At 33.5% G+C, this 18,353-nt stretch overlaps 2 protein-coding genes across 2 annotated transcripts in view; one reads left to right on the top strand and one right to left on the bottom strand.

Annotated features, from left to right (window-relative positions):
• Positions 1–1,613: 1,613 nt before the first annotated feature.
• On the bottom strand, positions 1,614–18,196 carry LOC108761389 (uncharacterized). Its single transcript, XM_018507889.1, has 23 exons — positions 17,929–18,196; positions 17,566–17,822; positions 17,323–17,480; positions 16,188–16,442; positions 16,056–16,111; positions 15,437–15,929; positions 15,072–15,231; positions 14,895–14,991; positions 14,514–14,815; positions 14,384–14,431; positions 9,757–10,096; positions 8,897–8,941; positions 8,693–8,818; positions 8,311–8,460; positions 8,096–8,224; positions 7,434–7,618; positions 7,110–7,218; positions 6,309–6,530; positions 4,648–4,862; positions 3,495–3,711; positions 3,165–3,360; positions 1,930–2,032; positions 1,614–1,859 (listed from the first exon to the last, which is right to left on the bottom strand). Exons 2-23 carry the CDS (start codon positions 17,644–17,646, stop codon positions 1,710–1,712), a joined length of 3,837 nt encoding a protein of 1,278 aa, XP_018363391.1. The 5' UTR covers positions 17,647–17,822; positions 17,929–18,196; the 3' UTR covers positions 1,614–1,709.
• Positions 10,867–18,353, top strand: part of PMCA (plasma membrane calcium-transporting ATPase 3) — a 108,194-nt gene continuing 100,707 nt past the window's right edge. The window contains exon 1 of the mRNA XM_018507883.1: positions 10,867–10,884. The gene's annotated coding sequence lies outside the window, so the exon portion shown is untranslated. The remainder of the gene's footprint in view (positions 10,885–18,353) is intronic.

Genomic DNA, 18,353 nt, shown 5'->3' with positions numbered 1-18,353 from the left:
ACTCAGTAATATTTAATGTATATTCAGTGAATTTATTTTTCTTTATCTTTATCTTACAAAGGGAAGCTCCGGAGCAACCCTCACCGACTTCAATGAAACTTGGCAGGGTATGTTCCCCTGAATAAAAATTACCCTCCATTTGAATGTAGACCGTCTACCGTTTCCAAGATATTTCAATATTAAAGTTGGTAACGACATTTCCTTTAAAGTTTATTAGAAAGTTCATACTCGAGTATTTGTAGCGTAGTGGTGGAAACGATCGCCAATTTCGTTGACAATCCGCTCTGTTTACATTTTTTATAGTTATTTTCGAAACGTTTTTAATAACACTTCGTACCAAATAGATAATTCATATCGACACTTTGTATTGATTTGCAAATAAACACTTCATATCGAGCAGACAGTTATAATACTTCATCTCAAACGATAGTATATAAAGTTTATTATGAATATTGCATTAAAATAAAGGAAGTGGTTATCATATCCACTACGCTACAAATACTCGAGTATGAACGTTCTAATAAACTCTAAAGGAAATGCCGTTGCCAATTTTAATATTGAGATATCTCGAAAACAGTAGACTGTCTACGCCCAAATAAAAGGTGATTTTTATTCAAGGGAACACACTCTACAATCCTGCCAAGTTTCATTGAAATTGGTGAGGGTCACCCCGGAGCCTCCCCTTATTAGCAAAATTATTTAAATTGTTCAACATTGTTAATTTTAAATGAAATATGTATGGGAAACGGGGATGGTGGCGATCACCTAAAAAAATTTATTAATATGTTAATTTCAAATTGGATTCTTCTCAAATTTGTTGCAGAATTATACAATAGGATCATAACTTTGAAGAAAAACTATTAAAACAATTATTAAATGTATTAAATTTTTATTTACGATATATAAATAGTTTTCATCAGTATAGCTTATCAGGTCAGACCAATTATCAAGCTGTTCCAAAAAAAATTTCAGAAAATGAAAATGACAGATAAGTATGTTTAATTTTTTGTTGTATAAAAGTTTTGAAAAATCCGATTACTGCATAAAATGCGATACACATGCATTTAAATATGCTAACCTTATAATGTCATAATTTCTTATATGAATTACCACTTAAAATTTTCATCAAATATATCTTTTTTGTAGTTATTCATATGTGCATAGTACATTATTTTAAATAAATTTAAATTTTGAAATAAAACATTAGATAAAAAGTAATATATATTACTCTTTAGAATTCTTGTAAAGTAATCAGTCCGACTGACCATGACTCCGTTCTCCTCTCATTTACTCAACAATTATAATGATTTTATTTTTAAAATTTAAATTTTCTGTTATTAATTAAGTGAAAGGATGTACATTATTAGAATAAGGCTATCGATAAACGATAACTAATTGTTTTAAAAAAGAAGCTTATACGCATTTTCTTTTATATATATTTTTATGTCCTTATTACATATCCTCTTAAAAGTACAATTTTAAAAATTATGTTACGATTATACATGATTCTGTATTATTTTGCACGACCATACGCACTTAAATGTAAATCTGATAGTTCTTAGCATCATTTCTAAATTTGTTAACAAGCAATAATTACACCCACTGATTAAACGTCTCGTTTAAACTGTTTTATTTTTGGCACGTGTTACAAGATAAATACGCTCGCGAGAAGGCTCGAAGAGAGAGAACTCGTTACACGTCAAACTTGTTTAATTAACATTCTCGCGGCGATTAGTGATGCTCCTACGTGCGTTTCTTCGAGGTACATGCGTGTATCGTGAAGATGGTTCCCTCTCAGTTACTTCCTGCCATTTCACGGGGTAGGCTAATCGATTGCCTTTATTCCACGTGTACAGCTCCTAAAACGAAACGGATTACACGAACGCGAAACAACAAAATAGTGGAAGACTATCTCGGTAAAGCACGTACCTTAGTCTTATGATTATAACTAACTGCCGTGGTTTTGTGGTACGGATTCGTAAACGACAAGTTTACATCCAGCGTCGTATTTTTGTAGAGATCGAAGGCGAATCTAAGAAATTCGGTCGAGTTACAAATAATAATAATTTTTAGGTCAGAAAGGAGCAAGTACAAGTACATAGTACAAATATTTCACGAGATTATTCGTGGATATATCGCTCCCTTATTTTAAAAGTGACACAATTTAAAAAATTAAATTTCTACAAAAAAAGAAAAATTATTTCTCTCTCTCTCTCTTCACTCGACATAAATTATTAATTAATCAAATAATATCGTAAAGGAATAAAGGATTATCTTAACATAATTGAATGACATTTTTACCATTTTCGTTTCACGAACTATTAGAACATCGCCCTTTTTAAAGGGCGGTATTTTAAGGATTCAAAATATTTCTAAACTATCCTTTAAATTGTAATATTCTAACAATTTTTTATGAAGTTAAGTTAATTCAGTTTTAATGATTAAAGAATGATATTTAATTGGCTGTCTCATATTATAGTTTAATTTATTCATATAAACGGTCTTGTTTCTAAAGAGTTAGAATAATATTTACCTAACTTATTCGTGTAATAACTTGAAAACACGCTTTTAAAAATATGTCATTGTTAAAATAAAGGAACGGTATTTTGAAAGTAATAAAGGCACAATCCCACACTCTAAATTCTTTGGAGTAGAATCTCACTCTGAAGAGTGAAAATTGAATCAGTCTTGAAAAAGAGTAATTCAATTTCCAATCTTGAATGCCCGTTTCTACAAATGTGTGATCAACTAACCCTTCATCTTTTCCTCTCTCTCTCTCTCTCTCTTTAGTTGTAAGAATTTAAAAAAAAATGAAGAGCACAAGATTGAGATTAAAGTTAATCTACATTAATAGAAACAGGCATAATTTCAAGAGTGAGATTTCACACTCTTGAGATTTACTCTAAAAGTTTTACAAAACAAATATTGAATATAACTCGTATAACATAGATGTAAAAGGTGTACATTTACATATATGTTATCTATTGTATATTAGTAGTTATTTACAATTATTATAGCAGTTATCTATATTTGTTGGGAATAAAGATTAAAAGTGATATTAAGGATAATAAAAAATATTGAAAATCTAAATTTCCAAGAATTTTCATGGGATATGTGTACTGCATACGATTGTGGTTTTAAGAGCAATTCGTCACTCGCATTACCGTATCTCCATAGTATCGTCGGTGACACTGCGTATAGCATAAAGCACGCCTCCTGCAATAAACATCTCTCCAAAGCGACGGTGATCGATACTGATATTCCACGCGTACTGAATGATCATTTTAGTGGGATCCATTTTAACTACCACCGTATTTTTACCACTACAATTAGGGGATAATGGGTAAATGACCCACAAACCTGCAGAAACGCCGCATATTGTATTGTCATGCCACAATGGTTCCGCGTTTTATGTGGAAATAAATATTTTCAATCATTCAATTATTCAACTTTATATGTAGAGCTTGAATATTTGTCTGTCCTGCAGATTTTACCGTTTTCATCTACGTTGAAATCCGTGTAGGTAAAATTGCGCGTGTAAAGGTAGTTCTGGCCGTCGACCTCCAAGCATGGAAGCTGTATCTCGCATTCGCGAGAGAGCTGTTTGCACTTCTGATGATCCGAGGACGCATAGAGATCGTATCGAAGGACCGTCGATCGATTAATGGGATTGTAGAAAAACGATTTATCGTAAACTACATGTCCGTTACCCTGGAAGAAAATGTCGACCTCTAGCTCAATTCTCGCTTCAAGCATTTTCCATGTTTAGATGTTAAAATTTTCTGAAGAAAATATGTACATGCCCTTATTTTATCGTAATTTTATAGCTACTTTTCAAACTCTGGGAATTGTGTGATTACACAATTTTGCTGAATACGTATTTAAAATTGTATTTAGTTAAATACAATCTGATCTGAAAATAATTTCGTTGGGTCATTAAAATAATTATCTAGAACTCTCAAGCATGATAAGTAATGTTGTAGAAAGTTTTATATTCTAGCAATCAACTTGAGTACTATTTGATTATTTTAATGATCCAATAAAATTATTTTCAAATCAGTATCTAACCAATTTTTTAGATTCTTCAGCAAAATTTTTTTAGTGCATAAAAGAATAATTTACTAAAATATCTAAAAAAAATTCCGCACTGATTATATAGGAAATTGGGTTCCAGTGGAATGACTTTATTTCCACGTACACGAAAAAAAATGTGTAGTCTAAAAAAGCTATAAGCTTTCTTCTAAAAAAGTTTTCCAATTTATATAAAAAGTCTGAGAAATTTTCTGAAAAGTTCTAAAATAAATCAGAAATTTTTAAAAATGTCGGAAATTTACGTAAACGTTTGAATAATTATGAATACTGAAAAAATTTATGAATAATTTTGATCAGAAAGGTCCTTTATATAGATACAGATCTGAATATAATTTTAGATCATCGAAATAATGTAGGACTCTCGAGCACGTTGGATAGTGCTGCAAAAAGTTTCAACATTTTAGTAGCCGGCTTGAGCGTCCTACTTAATTATTTTAATAATCCAAAATTATTTTCAAATCGAAATCTAGCTAAATTTTTTAATTCTTCAGCAAAATCATTCTTTCCATGTATAATTAAAGGCATCTCGTTGTCTGTTGTTCTTAAGTTGCCAACCTGGAAAGGATGGGGTAATTTTATCTCGTTAAGCGCCGTATTGTTCTTGAAGTCTTCCTTCGATTTGTATTCATAGATGTAGGACGTATCATTGTGGCGAGTAACCCAAAGTCTGTCAGGCATGATATCGTTGGACGCGTCGTGCATCCAACTTCCGTAGTGATCGTCCATGTTTCCTTTCAGCACAGGTTTTCCTATAGCCTCTATAAAACCCTCTGCGAATTTACCAACGTCGCTTATTAACTTTTACGTCCTTAAGTCGGGAGAGTTCACGTGGAAAGAGATCGTTTTTTAGTCCGCGATATTACGGGCACTCGTGTTTGACGAGAGTGCCGTCAGTTCGTTAATTACGTAAACTTCCGCGATATTACTTCCCCCCCCCGCCATATGTACGCGCTCGTACGAAGGTAGATAAATTAGTTAAATCGAAAATAAATTTCAATCAATCATGTAAAATTTATATATATATATATATTAAAATAAATATCTGAAATATTCTCTCTCTCAACAATTTTTTTTTCCAGCGCGGCTATCCAATCATCAGGTAAAAAAAAGTGAAATAGTGATTGCTTTTTATGCATGGAAAGGACAATGTTAAAGTATCTTAAAATTTATCTGAATATATATCTAAAAACAACTGCTCAAGGTTGCTTGGTTATTGAAATGTCAAAACTTTTTTGCAGCACTGATCATCATGCTTGAATTTTCTACATAATTATTTTCATGGTCCAATAAATTTATTTTTAAATCTGTATCTAGTTAATTTTTTTAGATACTTCAGCAAAATTATTTTACGTGAAAAAGTGACTCTTCTGGCATTAATATAATAACTAAAAATAACACTACTTATCAAATTTTCAGATTAATTAAGAATTTTTAAGCGAAAGAAAAATAGCATTTACTCTTATTTTCACTTGTCCATCTAAATCAAACGTATAATTGCATTCGCTTTAGCGCCCATTAAGTTTCATTTCATCCGTGTTGTTAATAAAGCAAAGAGATAAATACACTCATCAGATAATTAAAAAATATATAAAATTTTTTAAACTGCAGCAAAAAACAAAAACGTGTTCTTTAAATGTACGAAAAATATTTGTAGCCTATACGAAAGTTATATTGTCTTTTAGTTCCATCTATTTGAAACTTAAAAGAGACAAACTTAACACCGACTAATACCCAGTTAGCAACAGTGAGTGAATAGCAATTGTTTTCGGACAACAAAAACATAAATAGAACGCTTACGTTTTACAAATCTCATGTCAGTTCAGGAAAAAAAAGTGACTTAAATGACTGGATGGCAGCGCTGCATTTCGAGCAAGTTTTTTTTCCTAATTTCTATTTATTTCATGAGGATAAAAATATGTTACTAGTAAATTTGTAAAGAATTGTCGAAAAGATACCCTTTTCGTTTTACATTATTAGTTTCTTATTTTCTTTTTGTTTATTGCATCGATTAACAAGAATTCTCGACAAATATCATCCGTTTTGCTAAATATGTACATATATAATGCATATGTATTATACTAAACCTATGTTACATCGGAAAATGTACATTACGTTATGTATGCGTTTACACTGAAGCTTTGCACCTCTAGAATTAATTGATCTACCTTGCGCAAGAACGCCGTTGGAATACATTAGTTAGAATTGATTAAACGTACCGGTTGACCGCGGCGGCGGTCGCGTAATATTAATAACGCTCAACGGTTGAACATGCAGATGGTCTATTATATCTGTGTACGTGCACTTTGGGCACGTCGTGCAGGTTTCTTGCGTAGAGATGCACAATTCTTGCTCCTGATCGACGCTCATGGGCATAGGATGACCGTATGTCACGTGCTCGTCCTTTCTTGATTTGTATTTCTCGACGTCTTTTATGTCGTCTAACATTATTTATTACCATCAATTAGAAAATTCGATTAGCAGAGTTATTTTCTAGAGATAGGCGTTAGGATCAATATTAAAAAAATTATGCTGAAAAAAATAAAGAGGTCGATTCTGTAACTCTTAACGACAGTCGTTGATGTCATTGCGCAGCTTTTTTACTCTACATAATATCTGCGCAACGACATCAACGATTGTCGTTAAGAGTTACAGAATTAGCCCCTAAATTTCCAATCTCAAGAAAATCTTTAAATTATACAATGGATATAGAACGTGCTTTTCACATTTTCAACATTTCGTTAATATTTTTATTTGTATATTATTTATTAATATTTTGTATCAATCTTCTTGTTTCATTTGAAGGTTGAATTGGAAATGTGAGTAATAGTATATTATATTTTTGCCTGGAAACATTATGCTACAAGATAATGTAGAATAACAGTGCACATCCTCACAAACTCGGAGGCTTCCTTCTATATCCTTCATGTTGTAATTAATTAGTAATTCCGTAATGGCTCTTTAGAATTCTATTATTAATGCAAGGAGAAATACGAGGTAATACAAGGTAAAAGACAAACCGTCTACTATAAAGGATCCCTTGACAGTGTCAAAATCGTTTTTTGCCACGCAGTGGTAAGTCCCATGATCCGACGTGGTCACCCTCGCGATTCTCAGCTTCATCTTCAGCTTTTCAGAATAGTTTCACGTATTGTAAGACACCTCATTTGTTGCTAACGTGTAGCAGACGAGCAGGAACGATTTATTATCGATATTTATACGGTAAAATGTGTGCAAATTACTTATTAAAATAAAAAAGAAGGCTCTAAGAAAATCGCGTAAAAAGCGATATAACGTGCGCGAATTTGGTGGGAAGTCCACGAATAGTGGGTTCGACGGGTTACCTTGTAATTGTCACGCCTGTCGTAAACCTCCGTTCTGTACTTATCCGACATTTTCAGGCGGCGACCATCACTGCGTTCCCAGTATACCACCGGCTCGGGAAAGCCTTCCACCTCGCATTCCAATGTCGCTGGATTTTGGTTTCGTACGAGTACCACTTGGTTGCGTATACGAATGAATGGCGCAACTGGAACGCGGATCGATTATCAATTTTACCCACATCTGTGCCTATTGATTCGCGCAAAACTGGTTTCCTTTCCAAGTTATTCTAATAATACCAAAACTCAGAAAATATTTATGCGTGTTATCTCGCTGCCGCATGCGAAATTTTTTAAAACTTTTAAAGGCATTACTATCGCGCATTTTTCGCGTTTACAGTGAAATATATACATATAGTAAAAGTACAAAGTAGAATAAAGAAATTTTATATGCAGCATTTTAAAATATGAAATTACAGAATAAAATAATAATTAATAAGGATCTAAAGTTTTCCATAAAAATTTGTTTAAAATGTATAAAACACACATACATTTATTTGTTATTATTTTATATATATTATTCTTTTTAATTTTTATTTTACAATTTCATATTTCAAAACAATATATTATTAAATATCAAAAAATATTATGTATATTCCTTTTAATTGAGATTAAAACATGCTTACATTTGACTTGAAGCTTGAACCTCTTGGATCGTGCCGGAGGTATTCCGTTATCAGCATTGCACATATAGTCGCCCATGTGTTCCCGGTTTACCAGGCTGATATTGAACGTATGGGCCGTAACTGAGCTCACTAGAGTCGCAAGATTTATGGGAAGGTTTGTTAATTCCGCTCCATCTGTTCGTTACTTATGATTGAATTAAAGAGTCCGTTTATACCATGCCAAGGGCCCATCGGTATCATGGAACCGTCTATTTTCGTCCATTGTATAACAGGCTGCGGTTTCCCACTCGCGGCACATCTCAGCCGTATTTTGCTGCCTTCTTGCACGGAAATCACGCCACTTGAATTTAACGACGGTGTAATTTCTGTAAATCGTCAATTTTCAAAGATTGTAAAATCTTCGGTAAAAATGCAGATAGAAGATACGCAATTGCTATAGTCAATGTGATGGAGAGTTATTAAATTTGCCTTGTGGTAATATAAAACATATATGATATAATTTATAGACAATATAAAATATAATAATATAATAAAGAATGTGTAAACAAAGGAAAAAAACAACCATTTTGCTAAGATAGTGAAGACAGTAGTTCTTACCTACGATGGATGGCGGTATTAATATGTCATTCTCGTTGTAATCGTTCATGTTTATTTTGTATGCCTGTATGCCTGATTTGCCATCCTTTCCAGGTACTCCTGGATGACCAGGTGGACCTATATCTCCTAAAGTATGAACAAGTTGATTAGTAAAATATTTATAAAATGAAGAAATGGTGGTAGTGATCTAATAACGTTACCTACCGCGAGATCCTGGTGGTCCTTGAGGTCCCATTTGCCCTGGTCTTCCTATATAAATACAAATTGTGTAATCAATCTTTCATTTGTAAGGTATTACGAAAAATATTTGTACTCTGCTAATATTTATAATATTATATATATAATTTACAACTTAATTGAAGAGTAAAAATTTTAACATAAAGACAATGTATCTTATAAACTTAAGTTAGTAAATCTTCAACTTAGAGGATCGTAGAAAAAATTTAATTCAACAAATTAAAAAGTTGAATTAAATTAAATTAAATGTTTCTCTCTTTCTCTCTCTCTCTCTCTCTCTCGCGCAATAATTAATATACATTTCTTTAAATAAAATGTATTATAATGAAAAGTAAAAAAAATTGGTTTGTAATTGTTAAATATTGATACGCATTGTAGAAGGGATAATTTAAATGTAAAATTTTTTATTTAGTTCGCACACGGAAAAAAATGGTTTTGCTGAAGTATTAAAAAATTTAATTAAATACGGATCTGAAAATAATTTTGTTAGACAATCAAAATAATTATGCAGGACATTCAAGCTGGTTAAATGTCAATGTTTTATAAAACAAAAATGTCACTTCTTGCAGCATTGCTCGTTATACTCGGATTTCCTACATAATTATTTTAATGACCCAATAAAATTACCCATACAGTACAGAATTTGCAGCAATATCGTTGCAAAATCTCTGCAATATTGCTGCAACTTTTGTGCAACTTTGTGCTGTAGAAATATGAATTCAGATCTATATATACCTAAATTTTTAGTACTTTAGTAAAGTGCATTTTCTCGCATCAAAATTTCGATTGCAACTTACATTATCAAGTAATTATATATTCAAACGTACCGTCTGTTCCGTTTCTTCCAGACGATCCTGGCAATCCGTTTGCACCTGGCTTACCGTTGCTCCCGGGTACGCCGTCCAAGCCACTTCTACCGGGAATGCCGTCCAAACCAGGCTCACCCGGCACCCCATCTCTCCCGTCGAAGCCCGGCGGACCGATGTCACCCTTAGGTCCTCTGGCACCAGAATGACCGGGCTGTCCTGGCGGTCCTTTCAGACCTTCCATCCCTGGGACACCCGGCAAACCTTGTTCGCCAGGAGGACCTGGATTTCCGGGTGCGCCAGGGAGACCCGGTGGACAATATTTTGCGGATGAACGGCAAAAATTCTCGATCGCATCGAACTGAAAGGCAGGCGAATAGATACGTTATAAAACGCTCGATTTTATGGCATGCGTATAAAATGAAAAAAATGAAATCTTCTTATATATTATATTAAAATTTTTTATACTGCAGTTATTTCTGTTGTAATGAAATTTTTCCGTGGCCCTGATTCTGCAAGTGCCTTGAAGTTTTTGGAATCTTTAGCTATTTTCTTTCTCATGTAACAATACATTTGAAATATTTAAATTAAAAATGAATTATCTGTATAAACATATATATCTTTACAATACAAAAAGTATGATCTTATATATTATATATAAGCGGTATTTAATTCTCTAATCGAATTTTATTCTTATATTGAAATTAATATAATAATGATAAGAATACGTTTACACAAATGTTACTGTTATTTTAGTAGTGTTATTTTAGTAGCGTAATTTTAGCATCATTATTTTAATGCGGGAAATAGGTGTGACGGATACTTAGCAGCTATCTCCAGTATATACATACATAAGCGATATTTAATTCTCTAATCGAATTTTATTCTTATATTGAAATTAATATAATAATGACAAGAATACGTTTACGCGAATGTTACCGTTATTTTAGTAGTGTTATTTTAGTAGCGTAATTTTAGCATCATTATTTTAATGCGGGAAATAGGTGTAACTGATACTTAGCAGCTATCTCCAGTATATATCTTCTACACACGTAATGTTCTATATAGATGACGGAACTCGTCGAGGAACATCACGACAACTCGGCAAGTTTGAGGAGAGTATTCACGAGGATGTGTATCGCGAAACAGGTAACTAGTTCTAACAATCACACAGAACTGACTTGTATTCGTGTGTCGGCGTTCAACCAGACCCAATCCTGACCTCCGGCTATCGTTGGCGAGGACGCGGAGCCGGATACCATCGGGGAGGCGGTTACCTTCTTTGTACCTTGTATCTCCTTGTCATCTCGGATCTGTAACCGAGCGACCCGAGCAATCCCGCGACATTAAGGGACAGAGATTCGAGATATCCTCAAGGAATTAAATTGGCAAGTCAAAGCCCTCGCTGTTAGGAGGTCTCGGAAAATTAAACGCTGGGGAATTAAGACACGAAATCTCTCTTTTCCAGCAAAATTTTTTAGAATAATTTTCTCTTTTCGTATATTTTTTTTTATTTCGTGTAATTAGTGCAACTGCGTAAAGTTTTAATTCAGATACTTTGTACGCTTTCTGTTTTTCGTTACCCTTAAAAATATTTAATATATTAGAAGGTAGTTATTAACTACTCTTATTTTTAGTATTAAATATATTATTATTCAGAGAGAGTGCTTTCAATATTTAAAATAAGTAGTCCATCACTAGCTTTCAATATTAAATTAAAGTAATAAATTCCAGGGAAAAAATGTTTCATATATAGTTATATATAATTATATAAAATTATATAAAAAGTTAACATATTTTATATACAATTATATACATAAAATATGTCCATATACATATATATATAACATTTTTTCTCGGGTAATATTATGTATAAAACTATAATACCGCAAATGTTTTGTAAATGTTTATATATTTTATCGATTTTTCTGCTTCTTTCTCTTTTCTTCTCTGATTATGTTGTACATATTTATTTATAAAAAATAATGATTAAAAAGAGAATTTACAAAAATTATTCAAATGATCTTTGACTTTATTAATAATTTGTAACGCTCGCTAGCCGGATCTGGAAAAAATATATATTGGCGTTATTAGTCTTTCCAAAATCATCTTTTTCTAAATCATAAATAAAATTATAATAAAATAAAATTTACCTTTGATAGTCTCAACGAGATACATACTCTCGTCTTTCATGTTTGCTACCAGCTCGTCAGTGACCATATTCATCTTCCCTTCGAAATAAATCAATTTTGGAGACGAAAAACGGCAGGAATTAAGTTTAACACCTAATATAAGGAAATTTCAAACTTCCAAAGTCATTTCTCTCTTCATTTAAAGAATTTTTGCTTCACGCAGAATTGGATTTCCGTAGATTTTTGAGAACGTTCTCCCTAGCTATATATTTTACATACCCGACTGGCTATATCCGAAACGGCATTGTCTTCGGAGGTCGGCAACGCGCTGCTGCGTCTTCGCCGTGGCATAGCCACAGCCTCCGGCGGATACAGGCTTTTTACCCGACGAAGATCACTCTCCACGTTCGTGATATACTTATACAGATAGACGGACGTGAAAAACTGAATGATAAATTGTAGCAAAACGAGAACGAGCAACACGCGCGGCTGGAGCATCCAGCGTTGCACCAGTAATGCACTCTTGCTGTTCATGCTGACGTAGTTTTAACTCCTGTGAAAAGTGGTGTTTGAAAAAGCCTCCCGTGCACCGAGGAAAATTATCGCTAATTTATTTCAAAAAATAAATTAACGAAAAATACCAAATAAAATCCTCATAGAGAAAAATATTCCGATTAAACCAACAGGACCCAACAAAGATAACACTTTGGTAAGATCAGAATTTCTAGTTATCATCTGATCAGAAATTCTGTTTGTTCTCACTAAAATGTCATTCTTGAGTCCTTTTGTTAGTTTAACCAGAACAGTTTTTTCAGTCTAAATCACTAAATCCTGATTAAGACGAGATGACAAAGAGTCTTCAAAAATCATTTTAATTAAATTATTCGATCGCTTTCGTCGAATTGTTGTTGTTAGCTAATAACGCAATCGGTGTGTTACACAAACGTGCGAACGATAACACGGCGACGTGTATAGCGCGAAGACGCGACGCGACGCGCGGCAGAACGTAACTATTTCAATTGGATATCTCTGGCACGCCGCAGGAGAGAGAGATCGGGGGAGAGAAGCACATAGATCTGTGTCGTCTGATTGGTTACTATCAAGCGGAATTGACTGTGCATTAAACTTCTGCGACATCCGCGCGTTTCACACTTCCGTTTCCTACGTTCTCCTCGTCGCTCTCCCGTTCGTAACGTTCATCTTAACGCTAACTTTCTATTGTACAAACTTTTCCAAACGACCATATTTTTGTGGCACTCGTCACTGAAAAAAAAAAATACTTACAGCTTATTTTAATATTAATTTTATATTTCACACACGGTATTCCTTTATTTCCTCGGCGCGCGCGAGTGGAACGCTCGCGAGGTGCGTTAATGAGAACGCAGTTTACACGGCGGTTTGCGGTATCCGTCCGTGTGGTCCTAATGTAAACTAATATATAAACTGTGAGCCGGTGCCGTCGTCGGCTCGGCATCCGACGAGACGCATGCGTGAGCATTTCTCTGTGTATTATACCACGGCCAATTGTCATACGTTGCACGTGTGAGACGTGCGTTGCGTCGTGGTGTGCGCCGACGAGCCGGGACAACCGCAACGTTTGTGAATGCATGCTCCGTTTTGTTCAACGGCCACAGGCACACCCGAGCGCGTGTCAATGGGATGCGTTCCAGTCTTAATTAAAAAAAAGGGAAGAGAAAAAAATCGATTTCACGCTGCAGTCGCTGTAACAGTCTCTTTCGCGTAACTGCTCGTTACAAACCGCCGGCGGCGAATTACCACTCGACGGTAGTTAAATTGGAACTTCACGCCTGGTGGAGATATATAGATTTCCAATGAATCGTATAATTATTATTCCATATGCATCTATAATTGTAACTCAACGATCAGGACGGAAACGAGAGATGGAAGAGAAACGAAATCGGTATCCTGCGAAAAAAATTTAATACACAAATATAATATGTATATATACATATATATGCACATATGTACATATACGTAAATTCTTTTTCTTTTGAAAGAATCGAACAATAAACATTTTCTTAAAAGTTGCAGAATATCACAGTATAGAGACCTTCCCGAAATTAACGAAGGAAGGTATGTAAATTAATTTTTCATTAATGTACATATTATACACATTTATACAGTTTTATTAAAACTAAGAATTTGCTCGTTAATCGTGCGAATCCGCTTGACTGTTAGAACAATGTCCATTTTCTGTATGTAGAACGATTTCTATGTTATGCTCGGGATCCTCTTTCACGTTTATGTCTATATTTTGCTTCGCAGCCTGTTGACAATAAGATTCGTTAAAAATTGATGGATTAATTCTGATTTTTCTTGTCTTCTAATAATCTTCTTACCAAGTCCAACGAAGCTAAAAAATATCTGGCCACCTCGTAAGGGCTCTCCTTTTGAATGACATTGTGGAAGTCGATTCTTTGTTCGCCACTTGTCTTCAGAGTGTCAATAATCCGCGACGTGTAATCGCGAATACAAAACGTCGATCTTTTTTCGGCGTCGCATAATTTGGGCTGTATCATCTCGTGCCATTGGTCGACGGTTTCCTGAAATCAATTCATTCTGTTAGCAATCTACAATCAGTATATTTCCGCTCTTATTTATTGACCGTCGGTTAAAATGACTTACTGATAAAAAATGTGAATCTGAACGAAACCAAACGTCGCAGAAAGTTTCGTGTGGTGAATTCGGTGACATGTCCATAGGACTGTGAAGTTCTGAAATCTCCTCATCGGTCGAAGGCGTTATGTTACCGTCGACATTCGTCGTTACGTCAGCGTTGATATATGTGTCCGATTCGGTATCAGTATGTAATCGAAATCCTAAAAGATCTGACTCTGGGTTCGTCACTTCTTCGTATCGCAAGGGATCATCCTCTCGTATGCACTTTATACAAGAACGCAAGTTTTTGTTGAACATACTTGATCTATCTGGAAGACGAGTAATTTAGTATGGATTAATAAATTTGTATTAGACGATTTTTTAATTAATAGAATATAACGGATTTACCTTTTCGCTTTAAAGAAAACGTATTTTCCAAAATATGCAGGAGATTTTTCTTCATTATACTTGGTCGTCTTTTACTCTGTGCGTGATCTCGTTTCAACTGCAAGTAAACAGAATATCACCAGGATATTATCAGAAAGAAACAACGCTAATTATCAGTAAAATTGTAATATAACATACCAATTTTGGAGTAGACTTTAAAGTGGAAGATTGCTGTCGTGTTTTAATTTTTTTACTTTTATTCAGAAGAGTATTTTTCACAGAATCGATACACGAGTTTGTTTGCGGTAGATCTCCATTTGTATAGTTTAACATCGCTGAATCGTCTGTCGATGAAATTCTAAAATACCAGGAATTTCAAAAGTCTAACAGATTTATTACATTAACCCTTTCGTTACGATCGTGAAACATAATATATGATAGCATTGAATACTAAAGTAAATAAGTCTTCTCAAATGTCGAAATCTACCAATAAGATGTTTATACGTCGAGCGATTACAGTTACCTGTAATAACGAAAGGGTTAAATAGCATTAAAATATATACCTTCTTCCTTTTGAATTCACCGACTCAGGTGGGCTATCTAATACACTGCCAACGTCTATACAGTGCATACTTTCGTTGATACTAGTGTTCAAGCATTGTTCTTCCAAATCATTGTTCGATAAAATAGTATTATCAATATTAGTTAGTATCGGTGAATTTGAATGGGATGGTGTATTTGCAAATGTCTGACTCAGAGTATTCATGAGAGTCACGTCGTGGCAATTATCGCTTGAAATATTCGTTGGCGTTTTGACAAGCGTGTTGTCAGTATTTCTAGATGTAGAGAGATTTTGTTGGCCCAACTCCAAAGACATGGTCAAATTAGAGATCTCTTCTTCTGACGAATTATTGTCTCTCTCGGGCTCGGAGAACGTGTTAACATTTTCATTATTATTGTTGTGTATAGTAGAATCCAATGCCGAAGTATCGCACGAAAGTCTGTACGAATTCGACGAAGATTTTTCTTTAACAGAAACATCGCCGCAATAAAAATCTGAAACACAGGTAATTCTAAAGAAATATTCAACTAAATCGCAAATTTATTTTTATATTTATTTTATATTTATTGATCTATTTTCTATTTATTATTAAAAATCTATTTGTATAACCAACCACATACCTTGAGGCGCAAACTCATCGACTAATGTATCATCCATACTTAAATTCTGATTGCACCTATGAGATATTAGACATGATTAGTTTATCCAAGTACAATAGAAAATTGAAATGAATGAAAAAGAGAAATACTCACCGGAAATCATATTTTTTGCCGATAACCTCCCCATTTACATCATAAATGTCGATAGATACATGTGCGATACTCTTCTCTAATTGAGTAAATCGACGGCTTTTAGATTTGATCGACTCGTGTGCTACATGATTTTTTTTAATATCGATATGTTTGTCTACGTCTTCTGCAAAGTTGACAGTTTTGAAATTGTGAAAACATACATCAGTCATCTTTCTATCTCTCTTTTTAGTAGGATTCTTTGTCGCCTCTTCTTGCCTGAAAGACAGTTTTATACATATTACTTTAAACTAGTAATTTTTAATTAATTAGCGTACTAGAAGATTCTTTCTCTTCCTGTTATAATTCGTTAAATCCTAATTAGTATTTATTTAAAAATTTTCTTAGTTGACATTTATGGATGCACTACTCTGGTAAATATTTTTCATATAATTTTTCAGAATTTACTGAATTAATAACTTTATAGCTTTTTAAAAAGTTATTCGGACTGTTTATATAAATTGGAACACTTCGTAAGCACAAAGAAAATTTATATAGATAAAGTTATTAATTCAGTAATTCTGAAAAATTATATGAACAATTTTTATTAGGACAGTGCACCCATAAATGCCAGCTAAGAAAATTTTAAAATAAATACCAATTATCTTTTCTAGGATTTTTTATTTATGAATCCTAAAATATTCTAAAATTTTTAAGATTTCTTATTCCTAAATTTTTTATGAAATTTTATAAAATCTGAAAACGTTTAAGATATTTTAAAATTTTTTTTCAAAAATTATAAAATAAAAAATTTTAGAATTCACATATATGAAAAACACATTCTAAGAAAATATATAGATTTTCTCAGTATTTCTGTAATGTATTCTGATCTGTATAAAAATTCTGAGACAAATTTTTACCAGAAATGTATTTTAAATTAATACTTTAAACCTTTGTCTGAAGAAACGATTAAACAATTTTTTTTTAATTTAAAGATCAAAATCTAATAAACATTATATAACCTAGAGAATAAACTAGCAGAAAAATATTTGTCATAAACAATTTTTCAAAACATAATTGAAAAAATGTCCATTCTGAATTCTCAGATACCAATTAAGTTAATTATCAATTGGTGTTAACAGTAAGTTAAACCACTTACTCCTGAGTTGATAACACATCTCTACAATACTCGACTTTAGTCCAGAGAGAATCAAGTCTATGCACATAGACAGCCGTGGAATTTTGTAAAACAAGTCCAGCATCACCGAAACTTTTATTACACGTTGTATTGAACAAAGAACAGTATTGTTCCAGAGTCTGTAACAATAAGAGACGTTATTTCAATACACATCGTATTACTATCACACCGACATAAGATTTTATAATTTTATTACAAATATACCTGAGCAAAGGGAAAATTCCATTGTGCCAGCTCTCTCACTGGCTTCGTAAGTTGTAAACCTATGTCTTGCACGGTGACCATTTTTGCCGTTTCATAAACGTCACGGCTATCCACATAGGAGTCATAAATCTATCAATCACTGTTTGAAGAAGCGCCACTCTCACACCTTCGACAACTTATCTGGAAACTGATATGGCGATCGAAGTCCATTAACAAAAAGAAACAGAACACTATCTGCAAAGTCTGTCTTTTTATCCCTGCAACAATACTAAAATTTTTATCCGTTTCCGCTAAATATCAAACATATATATTTATTTCACTGTTTCAAAAATGTACACTAATTCAATTAACGAAAAAACAAACCTAACACAAATGTTTCACTGAAGAAAAACAGATAAACGTTCCACAACTAGTGTTTTGTCGCTTTGGCGGGATATCAGACATTCTAATGTTTAGTCCATTGACCGAGAGAAAAAAAGACAACACAAAAAGTGACTGATACAGACGATTAAACAAGGAGTTCCTTGTTCAATTGCGCGTAGTTTCTTTCCTTTTGAGAATTCATACGCATCCAATTATTTTAGTCCAGAAACTAGAACACTTTCCCTAACCTTACAACAATAACATTCGCTACAGGTTACAGGCTGTTTAGAATATTTGGTCATTGATCGCGAGAGCAGGTAGTCGAGCGAACACGTTCCCTAATCCGTTCCACCGGTCGCTCACAGAATTACAGAAGTAAGGCGTCGTGGACGTAAAGTCGCGCGCGAGCCAATCGCAACACGCAA

The sequence above is a fragment of the Trachymyrmex cornetzi genome, unplaced genomic scaffold (assembly GCF_001594075.2).
Source record: "Trachymyrmex cornetzi isolate Tcor2-1 unplaced genomic scaffold, Tcor1.1 scaffold248, whole genome shotgun sequence".
NCBI lineage: Eukaryota > Metazoa > Arthropoda > Insecta > Hymenoptera > Formicidae > Trachymyrmex > Trachymyrmex cornetzi.
This window is presented reverse-complemented; position numbering and strand designations above follow the sequence as displayed.

Coding starts and splice junctions, on each gene's coding strand:
- LOC108761389 (XM_018507889.1), bottom strand. CDS start 17,646: ATGGTCACCGTGCAAGACATAGGTTTACAACTTACGAAGCCAGTGAGA. Junction 14,992..15,071: donor TAAAGTCTACTCCAAAATTG/GTATGTTATATT, acceptor GTTTACTTGCAG/TTGAAACGAGATCACGCACA. Junction 7,619..8,095: donor GTTCAAGCTTCAAGTCAAAT/GTAAGCATGTTT, acceptor TCCGCGTTCCAG/TTGCGCCATTCATTCGTATA.